The 21,214-nt window shown below is 28.7% G+C and overlaps 2 protein-coding genes and 4 pseudogenes across 7 annotated transcripts in view; 1 reads left to right on the top strand and 5 right to left on the bottom strand.

The window, feature by feature from the left end:
- Dh31-R (Diuretic hormone 31 Receptor) overlaps positions 1 to 21,214 on the top strand; it is a 188,837-nt gene that overhangs the window by 56,901 nt on the left and 110,722 nt on the right. The gene's annotated exons all lie outside the window — the stretch shown is intronic.
- On the bottom strand, positions 719 to 4,244 carry LOC148936879 (uncharacterized; annotated as a pseudogene).
- LOC148936880 (uncharacterized) lies at positions 4,191 to 5,229 on the bottom strand (annotated as a pseudogene).
- LOC148936881 (uncharacterized) lies at positions 4,944 to 7,066 on the bottom strand (annotated as a pseudogene).
- On the bottom strand, positions 8,367 to 15,366 carry LOC105422154 (juvenile hormone esterase-like). The gene is made up of 8 exons (XM_089075404.1): positions 15,142 to 15,366; positions 12,598 to 12,886; positions 12,043 to 12,228; positions 10,615 to 10,820; positions 10,327 to 10,495; positions 9,449 to 9,772; positions 9,071 to 9,215; positions 8,367 to 8,940 (listed from the first exon to the last, which is right to left on the bottom strand). Exons 1-8 carry the CDS (start codon positions 15,316 to 15,318, stop codon positions 8,781 to 8,783), a joined length of 1,656 nt encoding a protein of 551 aa, XP_088931530.1. The 5' UTR covers positions 15,319 to 15,366; the 3' UTR covers positions 8,367 to 8,780.
- Positions 16,254 to 20,884, bottom strand: LOC105424009 (juvenile hormone esterase-like; annotated as a pseudogene). Its single transcript, XR_016138891.1, has 8 exons — positions 20,706 to 20,884; positions 19,666 to 19,954; positions 19,088 to 19,273; positions 18,411 to 18,622; positions 17,935 to 18,106; positions 17,002 to 17,331; positions 16,617 to 16,761; positions 16,254 to 16,498 (listed from the first exon to the last, which is right to left on the bottom strand). The product of XR_016138891.1 is annotated as a juvenile hormone esterase-like (transcript).

Genomic DNA, 21,214 nt, shown 5'->3' on the forward strand with positions numbered 1-21,214 from the left:
ATCGTATAAATTTGTAAAAGGTTTATTGAATTATCTCACTGCAATAATAATATCACTATCTTCTCTACGTATATTGACTTCATATTTTATGAATTTAATTTTAAGTCCATATATCATCAATTTTGTGATAGATAATAAACTTGATCATAATTTTGAAACATAAATTACGTTGTACATAATGACATACTTAGTTTTACATTTTTTATTTTGTACTTTAATTTTAAGTGAAATCAATCCTTTTTGATTGTAGAACGTTGTGCTTATTCGCAAGATAAACTTTGCTTGTGATTGATTTAAAATTTATAAAATGTTTTTTTATCAAAATCATGTGAGATGTACAATTACTATCAATTATCCAGTTATTCAGATCTAATCTCGGGCATATGCTCTCGTCAAAAATTTAGAAATTAACACAATAAAGTCTATCTTTGGATGCAAAATTTACATTTTTATTATAATTGCACTTACTACTATCTCTTGTATTTATATATTTATATATTTATATGTTTTTTCTTTAGCGTCCCGATGTTCTCTATTCCATTTTGTCCTTGCGATAGTAACAATCTTTCGCTAAATATCCTATCTTTCCGCATATGAAGCATTTCTTCTTAATGTTTTTATTTTGCAAAAAATTTTAATTTAAATTTTTAATTATATGTGCAGCTTCTTCCTTTAGCATTATTACTGCAATTACTTTTTCTTTTGTACTTTTTTGTACTTTTTACTCCATTTTTTGAGAATTTCAAAGATTTCATCTAGCTTCTTTTCTCGTTAAATTTTCAATATCTCACGAATCTGATTAAATTTATTATGCAACCCTCTGACAACATTATATACAAGCTCGTCATTCAGATATATTCTGTCTAACAGACACATATTTGTAGAAGTTTTTCTTGCACGACATACATATTCGCACGTTGTCTCATTTCCAACATTTCGTTCATCCAACATTTTAATGGCTTTGAATTTTTCCCGTCATCGATAATTCTGTTTTTCAGCATGCGTCATGAAGCGTTTTTCATGTCTCGTATTTGTTTCACTTGCAATATTTGCCCGTCATTAAGCGATAAACGAATATATATTACAACATTTTTTCCTATTCTTCTTTTTCTTCCGTCTTATTCTTTCTTTTCTTCTGTTGTGTGATAGTCAATCAACTTATTCAAGAGAGTAAATATTAATCTCTTTAATTGCAAGACCGATTCCATTTTGACACCAATTATAATAATTGTCTGTCATAGATGATAAAACAGTTGCTAATGCGGTTTTTTTGTTATTTTTCGTGTCGTTTAATGTTATACTTAGCATTTCTGTGATATTTTTCTTCTCTATCTTTTTCTCAGCTTTCCTCAGATGATCACGTTGTGCTACTAATTGTTGGGAAAATATAACAAATTAGGAAAGCAATTTATCATTTATACAAAAAATTTTGCTGTTTATTGCAAATAAGCTTTAAATTTTATTTATACAGGTACAAGAATTCAAATAAAAATCAATGCTCAACAGTCCTCAAAGATAAGAATTTGTCTTTTTAATGCAAAGAACGCTGAAAAACGTTTTACAATTTATTTAAATTATTATAATAGATCGATTTGTTACAAAATTTACTTTCTACAGTAAATAATAATGTATTATAAATAATAAATAATATTTTGAATGTATATTGATAATGTATGCATATAGTAAATGAATGCATACTTTACAACGTTGTAATTAAACTGTTTAAATATTTATTATATAAATATTATTATATAAATATTTATCATATTGTATTTTTACTTACATATAAATTTATTTACATAAACATCTAAAAATGTACGTTTATATTTTTTTATTTTATCTTTATTTTATTTTATATAAATCAAATTAATATCTCTTATTCTTATACATGTGCATCTATGAGAGTAGATTGAAAAGTTTTTGACCTGACCGAGGAAGAGCAAGGTTTCAGTGAAATTTCAATACTTGTCCAATAAAAATACTTGTCCAACGATGACACTGAAAGAAATTCAAAGAATTAAGTTTGATGTCATTCTAGTGATTAGTTTATTTGTGACAGCCTTTTAAAGTGACAGTTTGTCATCAATTGAAAAATTAAGATATCGGGCCGTGATAAAATTCCTTTATTTGAAAGGAAAAACTCTTACAGATTCTTACAGAAATTAAAGCTGAATTAGATTTAGTGCATGGAGATACTTCTCCTCCTCCATTTACGATCAGGAAAATCTGGACTGCTGAGTTCAAACGTAGCAGAACAAGCATTTTCGATGAGGAATGTTCTGGACGATCAAAAATCGCAATAACGGATGAAATAATCGATTATGTTCACCGACTGATGATGGATGATCGTTGATTAACTTTGAAAGAGATGGCGGATATTGCTGGTATCTCATACGAACGAGCGCACAACATTTTACATGGGGAATTATAGGTATGAGAAAGATATGAACGCGTGTTGGATGCTGCATTTGCTGTTGATCAAAAACGAGATCGGTCGGTTGAACATTTCAAGCGTGATAAAAAAGATTTTTTACGTTTTGTTACTGCCGACGAAACTTAGATCCATCACTATATTCCGGAAACAAAAGAACAGTCAAAGCAGTGAATTGTAAAGGACGAAAAGAACGAACTCCGAAAAGAACGAAAGCAGCTCCGTCGGCTGGTAAGGCCACAGTTTTCCATGACATAATAATATTTAATTATTATGGGTAATTTTTGAGGACTATCCGGAAAAAAGGTAAAATAATCACCGGAGAATATTATGTTATGGGTTATTACAACGTTTGGACATCAAGAACAAACGCTTCCATTTGGCCAAAAAGAAAATTACCAGAATGTACCCTACAAATCAGCAGTTGCGATGGCGAAATTGTACGAATTGAAATAAAAATTAATTATATATCCACCGTACTCTTGGGTCCATCCGACATTTTCCTGTTTCCAAATTTTAAAAGATGGCTATCTGGGAAGAAATTTTTGTCGGATGCTGGAGTGATAAGTGCCATTAATGAATATTTTTCGACAAAAGTTTAGACAAAAATTATTATTCTGAGGGAATGAAACGTTAACCCAAGTGTATTGAATTGAAGGGAGACTATGTCGAGAGATAAATTTCATTTGGCTTAAAAAAACGTTTTTTTTTAGTCGGGTCAAAAACTTTTCAATCTATTCTCGTATTTCATTTAAAAAAACAGTGAACATTTTCATCAGTGAAAAATTTTAGGCGTATGTATACTTCTTGAAACAGAAAGTGAATATTTCAATATTTCATAAAAATTCAATAACTGTTCTATTTTTTAAAGAACTTATGCATGAGTGATTTAATATATATAAAAATACATTTGTAATTTAATTATTAATTAAAACGATAACATTAATTTTTTATTATTATAAAATACAATAGAAAACACATTCACTCGTCATTTTTGTTCCTTTAATTCATTTTAATAACTTCCAAATCCATTTCATTTAAAAACTCGTATAGAGCAGCTGTAATAGCAGGTCCATGATGCATTTCTCGCAACTTTTCGATAAGTCGATTATATCTTGCTACCTGTTGATGTAACGTAATCCCATCTCTAGTAACATTGTTGCAGCCATGGAACAGGAATTTGTATTACCAGCCTCAACAAGGCCTTCTACTAAACTTAATTTCTTCGAAATCGAAAAACGCAGAGTCATAACACACTTTAAACAAAAAGTTTACGAGAATTTAGGCCATGAATGAAACTGTCAGTGATGAGAAGGTGATGAGAAGGATTAGTTCATGTAATCCGTTGGCCGAGTTTTTAGTCCAAAGACTTTGTTAATGTACATTCCTAAAATTTCTTCGCACATTAAATGCTAACATTAAATAAGACCTCGCGGTTTATTTAGGTGACAAAACAGATAAAAATACCATATTATCGATGCCTTCCGGATTTAGAATTATAGAATTTTTGATGCAAAATTTATTGACATAATTAGCGATAATCGTCGATAAATAAACGCACAGCTTTGTTTATCGGATAGAAATATAACCTTCTAGTTGTCATTGCTTTCTAAAAAACATCAGCGAAAATTTTGAAGCGTGCTACATAATCCTTTGAAAAAATATAATATTATATTGTAAAGCATCACGCTGTTTCGGTATTGTAAAAATTTTTAAAGTATATTCTCGACGAATTCTTTAGAAAATTAAAAACCAACACCGTAAGCGTTTTCAAGCAATTGATAATATTTGTGTTTGTATTTCGGACGTTCATTCTGTTCATTTTATGAAGATTATTTATCGCTTCGAATCACAGATTGAGATATTTAACAATATATTTACCAGGAAACCTCATTCCGAAAGTAACTCTTCGTCATCGAGATTCATAGTTTGATAATATATAGAAACCAAGTTTCGGGATTAAGATTCATAAGGAAAAATTCTGGATTGTTTTGAAAACTTGTCTTACTAAAATGAGTCTCGGTTGCCCATCGTGTTCTGAAGGAAATCCATTAACTCGCGTATTGAAGCTACTGAATACATTAGCTCGATTTTAAGCTTTCCGGTATTTATGTGCATTTTCATCAACTCTTGTGCAGTAGATATTACTTTTGGTACGGAAGTTTGTCTGCTTACATTTATTTAGATTCTTAAAGCTACTGACAAATAATTCCCTTCGCATAATCTAGCTACAAGATTGAGAGATACTGGATTGGAAAGTCTCGTACTCAATAGTAAATAGTCAAATAATTTACGAGTTGGTAATTATCCTTGACATCCGGATGATTAGGACCATCGTAGATGGAGGGTCGATTAGTTTTGTCACCATGTCACAGTGTGAAGTAGAATAATGATGTTTCTCGATTTTTTATTTGTGTTTATACAGTGATCATATATGCAATGCTTGACAAATTTAATAGATAAGTCTTTGTACCAACGCATATGCTTAACGAAGCGTTGTACTTTTACACAGTTTTCTTTGCAATTATCCAAGTACTTTTCCCAAATGTCCAGTATTTTTTGTGAATCTCGTTTTAATGATCTGAGCAGCTCGCCTGACTTTATATACACCTGACACTATCTGGGAACCAATTGTGGTACAGTTCATATGCAATTCTGGTTCTTCTGCAATGTATCATCTACATTGCCACAACTTTGTCTATAAGAAGTTAATTCTTTGAAAAGAAAGTTTTCTAGTCTCTAATTGTTATTTGTTTTATATTGATGTGTGATTTTTTTACATCTCTCGTTGAAATCATAACTCGATGTGAATTCGAATCGATAAGAGATTTTTGCTATTAGAATATTTATTTTTAATGATAACTGCGAAAATTGAGAGGTATTGTCTTTCAAACACTACATATTTCTGGAGTATGTTGAATGTACTTTTTTTTTATAAACATATCGAGCAGTTCTATAATTGGCATATTGAATTTAAGTCTGAAATGATAACTTTGAATACATCGTCCGGTACATGTTCTTTTTTTACATATTCGAGCAATTTCCCCTATACGAATTATTAGTTTTTCATCAAATTGAAATACTATACAATATTATACAATTCTAAAAGTAGACATTTTTTGAAACACTCGGGTACTTTTATTTCTATGTGTACTTAAGAAGTAAGTCAAAGTATCGAACAATGCATTATCGTCTGTATTAATTTTACAAGTGTAGATCATTTGACAAATCAGATCAGTTCTGCCTTTCTCTGAACTTTTCTTTAACTTTTCCTCGATAGCCGGTATTGCTTCATCAATAGATAAATAGCAAATCCAAGCTGTTGCGTAATTCGGTAAATCGTTAAAAGATTCCTCCAAATTCTCGACTTTAATTTTGGCTTGTTTGATCCGTTCTACAATAGGTAACAATCTTAATACGGCGGGCGTCGTTACATTTCTCGTTAGATCGAGAAGATCAGCATTGTATTTGTTTTTGTATGTCTTACGGAGCAAATCATATTTTTTAGTGAGTGAGCTCCACATATTTGAGCACAGTACTCGTATTGAAAGAAGATATTTTTTTATTAAGCAATAGATTCCGAAGTATACGCTTCATTAAATCATTGATTTGGTCGAGCGGTAATATGTGAATGTGTACGTAAGTGATTTCTCTAACAAATATTGCAGAACCTCTGTCATAAATATCTTGGTACATGTGTTATTCAAGGAAATACTTGGTGGATGAGTCCTGTGTATTTCACATAATTCTATCAAGGCATCCAGATGCTTTTTTATTAATTTAGGCAAGAAAGTCTTATGTTTATCGATGCCGATTGCAAAGGGAGAACGCTCAGTCGTGTCTGATTCGCAAGACTTTAGCAATTTGAAAAAACGCATTACCAAATCTGGATTCTTGCGGAAGATCTTTTTAACAATACCTATAGGCAGCACGAATTTTTTTTTTTTTCACGATGGTTTTGTAAACGAATGCCTCGTCGCACGCTACGAGTAAGTGGCTTGAAAACCATAAGTAGATGCTATGAACAAGTCATGCGCGAAAATCGGATGCTGGACAATCGAGAGTTCAATACTATAATACGTGTCCTTGTGTTTAAGAAAACATTCGGGAAGAGATGTTCGCAGAAGTACGTAACGTCGAGGATTTTTTTGTGGCTACCATCGAAGCACCAGGAGGACCTTAAGTGTCTAAGCTCGGTTTATTATTGTTGAGTTCTCGCATTTTACCGCCAACACTGTATCCTCGTGATTCTTTCTTTTTCTTGACGGCGATTTCCACGCGCAGTATAGGCAGCAATTCTGATGGAAGTAATTCAAGATTCTTTCTAGTTTGTTTCAATGCCAATCTTCTTAGCCAGCTTCACTTCTTACCAGCTGTATCGTCCGGTATTTTTTGAATCGCCTGTAAATAAGGCATCTGCAAATCGCGAGGTATTTCGTAGGGCATCGTAATAAACGCGACAATCGACGCTACAAATCGAAAATATTTTATGTATATCTCGTAACTAACGTGCCCGAATTTTCGCTTCATCCTCTCGTGCTAACTGGCGAAATTTTTACCATCGCTTAAGTGTGTCCAAATAACGATCTTGTTCAGCCAAAGATCAAAACGGTGCAGGATTGGCGAACTCTTTGACAACGGGAAATTTTTGTCTAAAGAACGTGATCATTGCGAATTTTAAATATTTGTTGTTTTCGAAGTGTGTAATGCACGAGAGAGGCAAAGTGAGTTATAAAAAGCGCAGGATTTCTGACTAACTCGTTCGATAAGGTTTATTTGTCGCGAAGACACCACGTAATTCGATATTGCAGCTAATCGTAAATGTCACTCACATGCATTGGCATTACTATGTGTATGATATATCACTTTCATGCACATCGAATGGCTCAAGAGATCTCAATTTGAAATTAAATCCGGTTAAATTTCGGATGATTGTATAGTATTTTGTAACACTCCCTTTCGACGAAATTTTTGCATTACTCGTAACTCGTGTTTTCTCTGACCATGTGATTCATAGAGCAATCGATTGTCTGTGTGTTCGAACTTGCTGTGAAGAACTGTGAGGAAGCGATGGTTTCGCGCAAGGGACACATGCGGATTGGATTTCAACATATTAGATCTGACAGTTAAAAATAGTAAAAGATATGTCATCTTTAGGACTGCTATGCCAGTTAGTTGCCCCAATACTAGACTATGAGTTTGTTTGTTTCATTTATGTGAATATATTATTTGGTATATAAGGAATAACATTTTATATGGCATATATTATATTTTATTCCTTATATAATAAGGAATAAAATTATGAAGAAAATATCTTCGTCAAATTTGAAGTATATTTTTCTTTAAAAAATATATTAAGTGAAAATGAAAATGAGAGAAGTAAGGAAAATTTTGATATAAGATTTTTAATCTTACTTGGCGAAGAAAATAGTTATCTATAACATTTTTAAATTTTGAAGATTTACGTGCATAAGTCACTTACATAAAAGGAAAAAAAAATGATTGGATAAAGTATAAATTGTGCGGGTTGTAAAAAATATATAAATACAAGAGAAACTGATGAGAACTTATGGAAATAATATCTAATGTATACTAACAACATGAAAAATATAAAAAAAAGTTAATACTAAACGAAAAATACTACGTTATTTTTCCGGAAACATATAAATATTTGGTTATTTTTTCTTGTTATTGTTTAATTTGTATTGCAATTTTATGGGTAATGTTTAGTTTGAAGCTAGTAAAAATTCGCAAAAATAACTCCAAATTTAGTAATGATTACCATTATATGATCTATTAATTTTTTTACGCTTAACTTGCAAAAAGTTTTTATTTTTAATAAGTTTCAAATTGATACACATAAATCTCGATATTTTAGCTAAGTCGAAATTTAATCTTGGTAAAAATAACAATATTCAATAAAATCCAAAATATCTTTATAGAATGTCCAGAGAATATTTATTATAAACGAAAAAAGTACCGATAATCTCTATAATATATATTGTGTGTGTGTATGTGTGTATGTGTGTGTGTGTGGTGTGTGTGTGTGTGTGTGTGTGTGTGTGTGTGTGTGTGTGTGTGTGTGTGTGTGTGTGTGTGTGTGTGTGTGTGTGTGTGTGTGTGTGTGTGTGTGTGGTGTGTAATATGTATAATTATGTAATAATGTATACTTATATGTATACTTATATGTGATACTTTTATATATGTATATATATGTATGTATATGTATATGATATATATATGTATATATATATATGTATATATATTGTATATTGTATATATATTGTATATTTGTATATTTGTATATTTATTATATATATTGTATATTTGTTATAACATAGGTAAACTTTTAATGCTGTGACTTATTCTTATTTTCTTTCCAATCCCAACTTTCTTCTCCTTTACGGAAAACTTTCATTTGTGAAATCTTGTCGATATTTAAATAATTATAATTTCCTTTTTGTGAGTTTGTTACCGGTAACCACAAATTTGTGATAGGCGTTGGATTCCTAGATTACATGGAGAATTAATTATTAATACTTAATTAATAAGACTAATAATAATAAGACTAATAATGTGATACTAATGTGAAAAAAATTATATATAAAATTAAAAAGAAGGAATTAAACCCTATAATACCCTGTTTTAGCGAAATCTGTCCACATTTGTGTTAAACAATTCATCATTTTATAATCCTCTGAATCAGGTGCAGGTGGTGATAGGCCGAAATCTTTCATCATGTTAGAATAAAATAAATAAGGTAACTCTTCACCATGAGTTACTCCTGCAAAATATATATATTCTCAATTAATGTAATTACTATTTGTTAAATACTTTAAAAGACAGTCCAATCTTTTATTTAAATATTTTGAAAAGAAATCATTTTTATTAAATTTATCCTAAAACCAAACATTTAGAAATATATTGAAACATATTTATGTAGTGACTATACGAACGTACTCATATTCCTTACAATTAAAATTTTTATATCTTTAAATAATGTTAAAGTGAACATACCTGGGAATGTAATGTTAAATAATTTTTTTGTAAAAGAAGTTTCACTCTCGTATGAAAATTTATACAGATATGTCGCATTGTTATTGTTTCTATTCAGTTTTGTCTGAATATCTGTTACCTCCATTATAGAACGACAAAACAACTCGTCGCCAATAAAATTAACATAATTTATTAAAGTTTCTTCTGACACCGCTTTGTCGCCAAAATATATAGATCGTAATTCTTCCACTGTGATCGGTATCTTTGGTAATATTGATAAAACTCTTGGTGTTATGGCTATTGTAAAGTCTGAATCAAATTTTTTCAGTTCTTCTTTGCCAATGCCTAAAATAATTTTATGGTCATTTTAATATTTACCGTTATACAGTTACATGATAAACAATGCATGTTTTAAAAAGTCTTCTACTAAGAAATTAATTAATTAAATATGTCGAGGAAGAATTTTATTTTTTGATAAAACATTAAAATTTTTTATACAATATTGCCTGTTGAAAGAATGTAACATAAATAAATAATGCCTATATATCTACATAAAAATGTTTATCTTAAATATAATATTAAATTATTTTATGATAAATTTAATTTAATAGTAATTTAATAGTAAATAAATTAAACAAGACCTACAAAACCTATAATAAAAAAAATATGATTTTGGAATAAAATTTCCCTGATATACAATTGTAATTTTCTGGCATTAGAATTGTAGCTGTACATTCAATATTATTTCATATCAAAAAAGAGTTATTAGACACACTTAACAATATAAGTTTGCTAAACATCAGCTTGATATCAATATTATTTTTAACAAAACATCTTATAAATTTTATGAAAATTTGATTTGATTAAGGATATATGTAATGAGGACAAAATATACTCACGGTTTTGAGAAGTATTGCTCATAATAAGAGATCCTTCGCAACTGGTAAAACCTAAAAGTAATGGTACATTAACCCCACGGTGTATAAACGTTTCTAGATTTTCCGGGAAAGCTGGATTCGATGACTCGTGATCCAAAGTAGGTGTAAACATCAAAAGATTTTGACGCTCCTACGGAGATATATTATTAAAGAGTATATTTTATTCATACAATATATAATGTAGATTTATATATTTTATTATATATTTTTTTATTATATATTTGTACAATTAAATATTCGGATAATCACTGTTACGAGAGACTTCTCTTGGGTCTCTATAAGCTTTTTCGCATCGATTGTTTTGAGAAATTCGTAAGCGACTTTCGGATCTGCAGTCGGTTTTCCAAGTTTCATGGCAAGCAAAAAACCCATGTTCTTTGTATGTGGTTCTCGTTCAGTAAAGGCCCAAGGACACGCCATAACACCACTTTGCGGAATTGCTTTATGAAATAAACCTGACATAATGAATAAGTTTAATAGAATGATTTGTCATAAGTTTGATAGAATGATTTGTCATAAAATCTTTCCTTTTTCCCCTCTATAGTATACAGGGTGTCCCAAAACTCCCGCATTTGGAGTACACTACGAGAGTCTTTATGCTAAAAGAAATAACTTTTTCCTTTAACAAAATTGCGTGCGACGAGTAGTTTTTACAGTAAATCAAATTAAAAGTGACGAATGAGCGCGTATGTGCGTAGCGGTCGGGGCTGACGCGGCCTGGGACTTAATCTTTGACGACTTCACGTACTATATTGTTTAAAATATAATACAAGTTAACAAAATAAGTATTTGTATTCATCCTTTACGTAATGATTTAATAAAAAAATTGTCTGATCTTTCGTAACATTATCTGGAAATAAAAATAAATGTAATTATATGGTGTATGAACTGAGCATTATATTATTTACATTTATTTTTATTTCGAGATAATGCTACGAAATCAGATAATTTTTTTATTAAATCGTTAATTTAATCGTTAAAGGATGAAAACAATACTATTTTGTTAACTTTTATATTTTAAATAATATAGTACGTGAAGTCGTCAAAGATTAAGTATCAGACTGCGCCGGTCTGAGAAACTTGCGCCAGCCCTGACCGCTACGCACATACGCGTGCTCATTCATCACTTTTAATCTGATCCACTGTAAAAACTACTCGTCGCACACAATTTTGCTAAAGGAAAAAGTTGTTTCTTTCAGCATAAAAAATCACATAGTGTACTCCAAATGCGGGAATTTTGGAACACCCTGTATAATATCTCTATAATATCTATAATATATGTGCATCTTAAAATCAATTCAAACATTTTTTCAGTCACCGATTCCTCTATCACTTTATTATTGAGATTTTTTTAGTAAATATCTCTCTCTCTCTCTCTCTCTCTCTCTCTCTCTTTCGAAAAAGATAACAGTTTTTTTTAATTTTAATATTTTAATTTTAATATTTATATGATTAAAATACGATTAAATTTGTGTCAACAGACGAATACTTTTTGTTAATAAAAAGTTGAATTTGAGTTATCAATATATTTATGATTAAGTAGAATGGAAGATTTAAAATTATTGTGTGTGTGTGTGTGTGTGTGTGTGTGTGTGTGTGTGTGTGTTGTGTGTGTGTGTTGTGTGTGTGTGTGTGTGCGCGCGCGCGTGTGTCATTAGGTTTGTATTGATAAAATACCTTTGGCTAAGGGGGACAAAGTTAAATAATGTACAATAGCTCCGCCAGCACTTCCGCCAAAGATAGTCACGTTTTCTGGATCTCCTCCAAATACTGATATATTTTTCTGAATCCATCGTAACGCCAAGATCACATCCTTCAGACCTTGATTACCAGTTGCCACTTCATCGTAGAGATTCAGGAAACCTTAATTTTTTTTTTTTTTAGAAAAAGTCAATTTATCCATATTAAAAATAAATCACATCATAATTTACTGAACGTTTGTGAAATACGTGTACGGCAAAATATAAATAACTTTATATGCAGAAAGTATAATAAATTAAAAACAAATTTTAAACATATTATGAACATGTATTATGATGTGAAACTAACTCTTTTATAAATACTACGTTTGACTTGAAATGATTAACTTTCATAATGGGTTATCTATAAAAATGTGTACGTATTCAAGTTATTTAAAAAGAAATTAAGTCTAGATAATAACTTTATCGACGCATGAAATACCAGATGTAAATCAAGACGTATGATGATATTATATTGAAATGAGTAACGTACCTAAAACGCCTAGTCTATAATTCAAAGTAACTAATACTACATCCTTTTGTATGATATAATCGGGAGCATGGAAAGTTGCATCACCGGAACCCATGGAAAAGGCACCGCCATGTATCCATACCATTACTGAGTGTTTCTTCGAAGACTCGAGCTTCGTAGTGTACACATTTAAATATAGACAATCCTCATCGCCCATAACTTCACGTGTAAAAGGGTTTAGTTGAACTGAGATGTTACCATACGCCGAAGCGTCTTTGTCACCGGTCCATGATTCCACTGGTACCGGATCCTATATAATTGTATAAAATTCATTTTTAGACATCAATATTGACATTTATATTTGGTACGAGATTTATCTTTAGGAAAATAAATAAATATATAATAATATTTTCAAACTTACTTACTTATATATTTATATTGCTTATAATAATATACATTACAAATTGAAAAATTGAAAAATTGGAAAATTAATTTATGTTTGAAATCAGTCTTTTTTTACGTGAATTTTTATATATTATTAATTTTAAAGATAGTTGCTAAAATAATAGTCAAGTGGGCTACCTCTTCTTCCAAAAATTAATGCAATAGAAAAAACGTTTCAATTTTGAAAAAAACTCACAATGTTCGTATACTTATGCAATTTTGAATGGAATATGGTCTTTTGGAAAATTCAATATGGCGGCTTAAGTATGTCGCCTGAAAGTCTTAAAAGTTACGAATAATCTTATAATATTTTCGATTAAAATACGAAAACTTGACAAATTGACTTGAAAATGATTATAAGATTATGATGACTATAAGGTTTTCAAAGTTGTCGATTACGACTGGAGACAGAATCATAAAATTCAAAACAGCGAATTCAAAATAATCGGATCTAGAATCAGCATAAAGTGTATTATAATTGTTATCGAGTCTAATATTATGTCGAGTTTAATACTCTATAATGATCATTGGTTTGACATCATCAGTCTTTGACACCATCGTTTTACTTGCAATTTTTTCCTTTACTAACAAAGACAAGCATGTCCATTTTAAATTTTCATAACTTGCGAGTTTCAGAAACTTTTTTTGTAAGAGATTTTTGAGTTTCTATGTGTTTCTTTTTGTTACAATAGAAAAACTTGATGTTAAATTTTTTTTGCCCACTCAAAAAGAAAAATGATTTTTTGAATTTTTGAAATTATACCGTTGAACTAATGATCATTGTAGAGTAATAAACTCGATATAATATTAGACTCAACAATTGTGATACTCACGCCTTATGCAGATTCGACCATTTTGAATCCGCCATTTTGAATTTTGTAATTCTGTCTCCTTTCGTATTCAATGATCTTGAAATTCTTATAGTAATCATATTCGAACTGCCATATTGAATTTTCCAAAAGACCATGTTTCTTTCGAAACTGCATAAGTATACTTTGAATATTTTGATTTTTATTTGAGATCTCAAATATTTTATTCTGTTACATTAATTTTTGAAGAAGAGGTGATTTGATGCAAAACGTGTATATAAAAACAAAAAAAAAATTATTTTGTTTAGCAACTATATTTAAAATTAGTAATATAAAAATGTTTAAAAAAATTCACTCAAAAAACGTCGATTACACACACACACACCCCCCCCACACACACACACACACACACACACACACAGAATAAAAGAGGATTTATTTTCTAATAATTAGATAATCCTTATATAAACAATTATATCATACATAATACAACTGATAAGTAGTGTCACAGTGATAAGCATTGTCATTTGTAATCTCTCTTTTATCAGTTATCTTCCGAAACTTTTTTCCTTTTTTTATAGTCATTTTTATCTTTATAATCTTTACTTTAAATCGCAATTACATGAGACAAGATTAAAAATTAATTATTTATCTTTTGAAAATGTTTTGTTCTCAAAAAATTAATTTTTGATTTCATCGTACCTTAACTCTTGGAAGACGAATGGTTTTCAACAGACGTAGGAGACAAATGCAGGACCATTTTGACCCATATAATAGATTTTATTTTAAACTAGTTTTAGGAAAGAATTATAAATGAAATATAAAATATAAGAACGCATTTTGAACAACATATATTTTATTTCTTTTCAATTTTCTGTATGAACATGATGAAATGTGTATTTTTTGTATGATTCTTACAAAAACAATAAATTTATTGTAATTTGATATTTTATACTGTTTTTCGTGTAATTACGCAAATATAACATTGTGATCGTTTTCGCGAGAGTCCTTTGAATATCATTAATCATTACTGCATTTCGAGCTGTTTTATTGCTCATGGATCAAAGTGACTCAGCATTCATTGTATGAAGGTTAAACGAAGATTACAAAGATACAAAAAAATGATTATAAAGAATTGAGAAAAAAATATTGATTAAAAAATATTGGTAGATTATGATCGAAAGATAAAATACAATATTGCTTACTATTACATATTACGTAATTATTATATAATAGTTGTTATATAGAAATTGTATTATTAGATTATGTATAGAAATATATAATTTATAATAATAAAACTTTATGTACTCACCTTGAATCTGAGTTCTCCGATTGGTGGTTTCGCATATGGTATTCCTCGAAAAGCGATGTAAGAATTGTTGTAAACATTTTTCTCCACAATGCCGATTAACTTTCCTTCATGCACGGATATTTTAACTCTGTTGTTTTCCATGATAGATACGTTGAAAGAATGACGAGAGAAATGCATCGATAAGCTCGTCAGCCTATGTGTATAGATATGAAAGATTACATAATCGGAATGATTTAATGCTACAGAATCTGTTTCACCAATGAAGTTTATAGTCCATGAATATGTTCTTTAATATATATATATATATATATATATATATATATATATAATTATATATATAAAAAACGTGTGTGTGTGTGTGTGTGTTAAAAACACACACACACATATATATTATATATATAATATATATATAAACAAATTTTTGTTATCTACCTTATTATACTCTTTCATATAACTGTAAAAATGAAATGAAAAGAAGCAAGAAAAACTTTGGTATGTGATTCTTATTCTCATCTATCAAAGAAAATATTATTTGTAACATTTAACCATTTGTAAAATATCAAAAATTATATTTAATTTATGTGCATGAATCCTACTTATAAAATGAAAAAATAACTGGGAAATTGTGCGGATTGTAAATTATAAACAAATAAATGTAAGAGGAACTATATCATGGAAGCAATATGTACAGCATATTAACATTAACATATTAACATTATGAAAAATTATGAAAAATTTAATTTAATATTCAACTCAAAAACATTTTATTATTTTTTTTCCATAAGGCATATTTCGTTTCTTTTCTTGTCATTGTTTAATTTGTATTGCAATTTTAGTAGTACGAGTAGTCGGGAGTCGAGTAATACGAGATCCTCAAGTTAGTATTAGTAATATTCAATTAAAATTGTTCCAAATTTAATAAAGAGCACTATATATCTATTAATTTTTTATACTTAATTTGTGAAAAATTTTTTATTTTTAATAAGTATAAATCTACAAACATAAATATTGATATTTTAGTTAATAACGACTTTAAACTTCAAACAAATAATGATAATGCTCACATTTTGTAAAATCTAAAAATCTAATATATCTAAAATATATATGCAAAATAACAAGAAAATATTTATTATAAACGAAACCGATAAGTCTAAAGTATATATGTTATTGTATATTCGTTATAACGTAGATAAACGTTTAATACTGTCACTTATTCTTCTTTTCTTCCCAATTCCAGCGTTCTTCTCCTTTACGAAAGATTTTCATTTGTGAATTTTTGTCAATATTTAGATAATTATAATTTCCTTTACGTGAGCTTGTTACCGGTAACCAAAAATTTGTAATAGGCGTTGGATTCCTAGATTACATGGAGAATTAATTATTAATATCTAATTAATAAGACTAATAATAATGTGATAATAATGTGAAAAAAATTATATATAAAATTAAAAAGAAGGAATTAAATTCTATAATACCCTGTTTTAGCGAAATCTGTCCACATTTGTGTTAAACAGTTTATCATCTTATAATCTTCCGAATCAGGTGCAGGTGGTGATAAGCCAAGATCTTTCATCATGTTAGGATAAAATAAATAAGGTAAATCTTCACCATGACTTACTCCTGTCCATATAAAATATATACTTTTATTTAATGTAATTACTAATTGTTAAATATTTTAAAAGATAATTCAATGTTTTAATTAAATATTTAAAACAAAATCATTTTTATTATTCTAAAAACACACCTTTTGAAATGTGTTGAAACATTTTATGTAGAGATTGTGATACAAGCGTACTTATATTCTTTAGAAATAAAAGTTTTTAAAATTTTAAATAGGCTTAAAGTAATTAGTGACAATACCTGGGAGTGTAATATTAAGTAATTTTCTCATAAAATTAGTTTCATTCTCGTATGAAAATTTATATAGATATGTTGCATTGTTATCGGTGTTATCGGTGTTCAGCTCTGCCTGAATATCTGTTACCTCCATTATAGAACGATAAAAAAACTGGTCGCCAATAAAATTAGCATAATTTATTAAAGTTTCTTCTGACACCGCTTTGTCACCAAAATATATAGATCGTAATTCTTTGACTGTCATCGGTATCTTTGATAATGTCGATAAAATTTTGGGCATTATGATCATTTTGAAGTCTGAATCAATTTTTTTAAGTTCTTCTTTGCTCGTATCTGAAACAATTTTCAGACCATTTAAATAATGGACCTTTAAATGCTAACTATCATACAGATTGTTACATAAAACAATATATATTTTGACAAACTTTTTATTAAGAAATCTGTTATTCAAATATACTTGTATGGAGGAAAGGTTATTGTTAAAACATTAGTTAAAATTTTTCGTAAATATGATCTATTGATAGAATGCAACATAAAGAAATAATATCTAGATAATAGATATCTATGTTTAATTATGCACATATTTATCATAAATACTATATTTATCATTATATAATAAATTTAATAATAAACAAATTAAATTATAAAACGTACTCATAAACAATAAAGAAAACATGATTTTGGAACAAAAATTTTTTGATATATGATTATAATTTTCACATGCATTCAGAAATGATAAATTAATGAAAATTATTATAACTCTAGAATATATACATTACAAATATTACCCATGAAAATTTATTAGACTCACTTAAAGATATAAATTTGTTAAATATCTTCTTGATATCATTGTTGTCATTTTTAATAGAACATATCTTATGAAAATTTTATCTGATTTAGGATACATTCAATATAGACAAAAATAAATATACTCACGGTTCATAAAATTACTACAAATGAAAAGAGATCCCTCGCAACTGGTAAAACCTAAAAGTAATGGTACATTAACCCCGCGATGTATAAACGTCGTTAGATTTTCTGGGAAAGCTGGATTCGACGACTCGTAATCCAAAGTAGGTGTAAATGTCAGAAGACATTGTTGACGCTCCTACGGAAAGTATATATTATTAAAGATATATTATTAAAGATTAAGTGAATTATTGCTAATTTCTCGCAGGAGCTTGTAAATTTTTGTAAATTTCTATTTGAAATAATCTCTATTTCAAATAATTGTATCACCATTTCTTGCTGTCGAGGAATTGGCTTTGATTCTCTGAGTTGTTTATTAACATTTACTCGGCTTATATTAATATATTGTATATTATTAAAAAACACATTTTATTGATGCGACCTATAATGTGGATATATATTTCTTGTTGTATATTTATCTAATTAAATATTCGGATAATTACAGCTTCTGACAAGAGAGACTTCTCTTGAGTCTCTATAAGTTTTTTTGCATCGATTGTTTTGAGAAATTCGTAAGCGACTTTCGGATCTGTAGTCGGTTTTCCAAGTTTCTCGGCAAGCAGAAAACCTCTGTTTTTTGTATGTGGTTCTCGTTCAGTAAAAGCCCACGGACACGCCATAACACCACTTTGCGATATTGCTTTATGAAATAAACCTGTTATAACGAATAGGTTGATATAATGATTTGTCATTATAAAATTTTTCTTTTTTTCTTTTTAACATAAATACAACTTAGGATTAATTCAAGTTCTTCTAACCACTATCTTTTATCATTTTTAATTATTTATTAAGATAGTTATTAAGATCAAATTTTAACTAAATTTCTCTCTCTCTCTTTCTCTCTCTGTCTTTCTCTAAGGAAAGAAATTAATAGTTCAATTTTTCATTTTAACAATGTTAGTACACATTAAAATATGATTGAACTTTTGTAAATAATCGTATTTTCTTGATAGAAAATTAGACTAGAATTTGTTTCAATAAATCTATTATTAAATTTTAGGATTAAATTACATGTGTGTGTGCGCGCGGAACATACCTATTTTGAGAGAGAGAGAGAGAGAGAGAGAGAGAGAGAGAGAGAGCGCGCGTGTGTCATTAAGTTTAATTGATAAAATTGTACCTTTGGCTAAGGGAGACAGAGTTAAATAATGTACGATGACTCCGCCAGCACTTTCGCCAAAGATAGTCACGTTTTCCGAGTCTCCCCCAAATACTGATATATTTTTTTTGACCCATCGTAACGCCATGACCACATCTTTCAAAGCTTGATTACCTGTTGCCACTTTGTCGTAAAGATTTAGGAAACCTGAAATTATTAATGTTAATTTTTTTGGAAAATTGATTTATCTAATTTAAAAATAGACGATTACATTCAAAATAATTCGCATTATAATTTGTTGGCAGTAAGTGAATTCTATGAACGGGGAAATATACGTCATTCTATATGCAAGAAGTATAAATTAAAAATAGATTTTAGATTTAGATAGTATCAAAAGATATGAAATTATATTTTTTTTTTTTATATAAAGTTACGTTTGATTTGAAACGATTGATTTCGATAATACATTCTTCAAGAAATGTGAATGTATTTAATTAGTTGTTTAAAATAGAGAAAAGATTTCAATCTAAACGATAATTTTAATGACATATAGAATGTCGGACATGTATAATGAAGATATATCGAAATAGTTAACGTACCTAGGACGCCTAATCTGTAATTCAAAGTAACTAACACTACATCTTTTTGTACGATATAATCGGGACCATACAAAGTTGCATCACCGGAACCCATGGAAAAGGCACCGCCATGTATCCATACCATTACTGAGCGTTTCTTCGAAGGTTCGAGTTTCGTGGTGTACACATTTAAATAAAGACAATCTTCATCGCCCATAATTTCACCTGTAGAACTATTTAGTTGAACTGCAACATTTCCATGCACCGAAGCGTTTCTATCACCAGTCCATGGTTCCGCTGGTACTGGATCCTAATTGCATATAATTAATTCTTATCCATTAATTTTATACATTTATTCTTATGCATTAATTTTCGACACAAGATTTATTTTTAGCGAAATAAATACCTATAGTAATGTCTTCAAAGTTGTTTATACATATATTTATGTTATTTATAATTTATTTATATTACATGTTGAAAAATTAATTTATATTAGAAATCGATTGTTTTCTTTTGTCTGAACTTTTTAAACATATTTTTATATTATTAATTTTAATATACTTTCTTAAACAAAATAATATTTTATATTGTCATGTTATTTTTACGTATAAAGAATAGAATAGAAGTTAATATATATTAATTTTACATATAGCAATTATTATATAATAATTACATAATAATCAATTGTTACGTATCATTACGTAATAACTAAAAATCTTATTGTCTTTAAAGCTTACTTTTTTATTAATATTATTTAATCGTAATTTTTTAGTTTTCTTATAATCATTTTTCGTATCTTTCTAATTTTTATTTTAAAACGCAATTACATAAGACATGAATGAACTGTTTTTGGGCACCTTTTTTGTAAAAAAATTAATTTTTAATTTTGTCTTTTGTGATCACTTCTTGAAACAGAGATTAGAGAGAGATACGAAAAATTGTAATATAGAATTGAGAAAATTTTGATTAAGAGATACTGATAAAGATTATGATTGAAAAATAATGTGATACAATACTGCTTATCAATTATATTGCATACTTTATATATTTTGAATCTATACCTTGAATCTGAGTTCTCCAATTGGCGGTTTCGCATATGGTATTCCTCGAAAAGCGATATAAGAATTATTGTAGACATCTTTCTCCACAATGCCGATTAATTTTCCTTCGTACACAGATACCTTTACTTTGTTGTTTTCCATGATGGATGCGTTGAAAGAATGACGAGAGAAGTGCCTTGATAAGCTCGTCAGCTATATATGTTGAATATCAAAGTATCAAAGAAAGATTATATAATTGACGCCAAGGTAAACGAGATTTACTGGAGATTTATTGTCTGTTTTATTGATACATTGTATTGATTTATAGTTTATCATTATGTTATTCAATATGATACATAGTCAATGCATTGATAAACTGTCGTTATTTTTCGCATCATATTTCTTCATGAAAACTTCACTGTATGAAAATAAAAACGAGAGAAGCAAGAAAAACAGTGACGTAAAACTTTTAATTCTATCTGGTGTAGAAAACATTTATTTGTAACATTCAACAATTTGTAAGTTTTAAA

This window comes from Pogonomyrmex barbatus, unplaced genomic scaffold, assembly GCF_055798465.1.
Source record: "Pogonomyrmex barbatus isolate J1 unplaced genomic scaffold, ASM5579846v1 scaffold19, whole genome shotgun sequence".
Lineage (NCBI taxonomy): Eukaryota > Metazoa > Arthropoda > Insecta > Hymenoptera > Formicidae > Pogonomyrmex > Pogonomyrmex barbatus.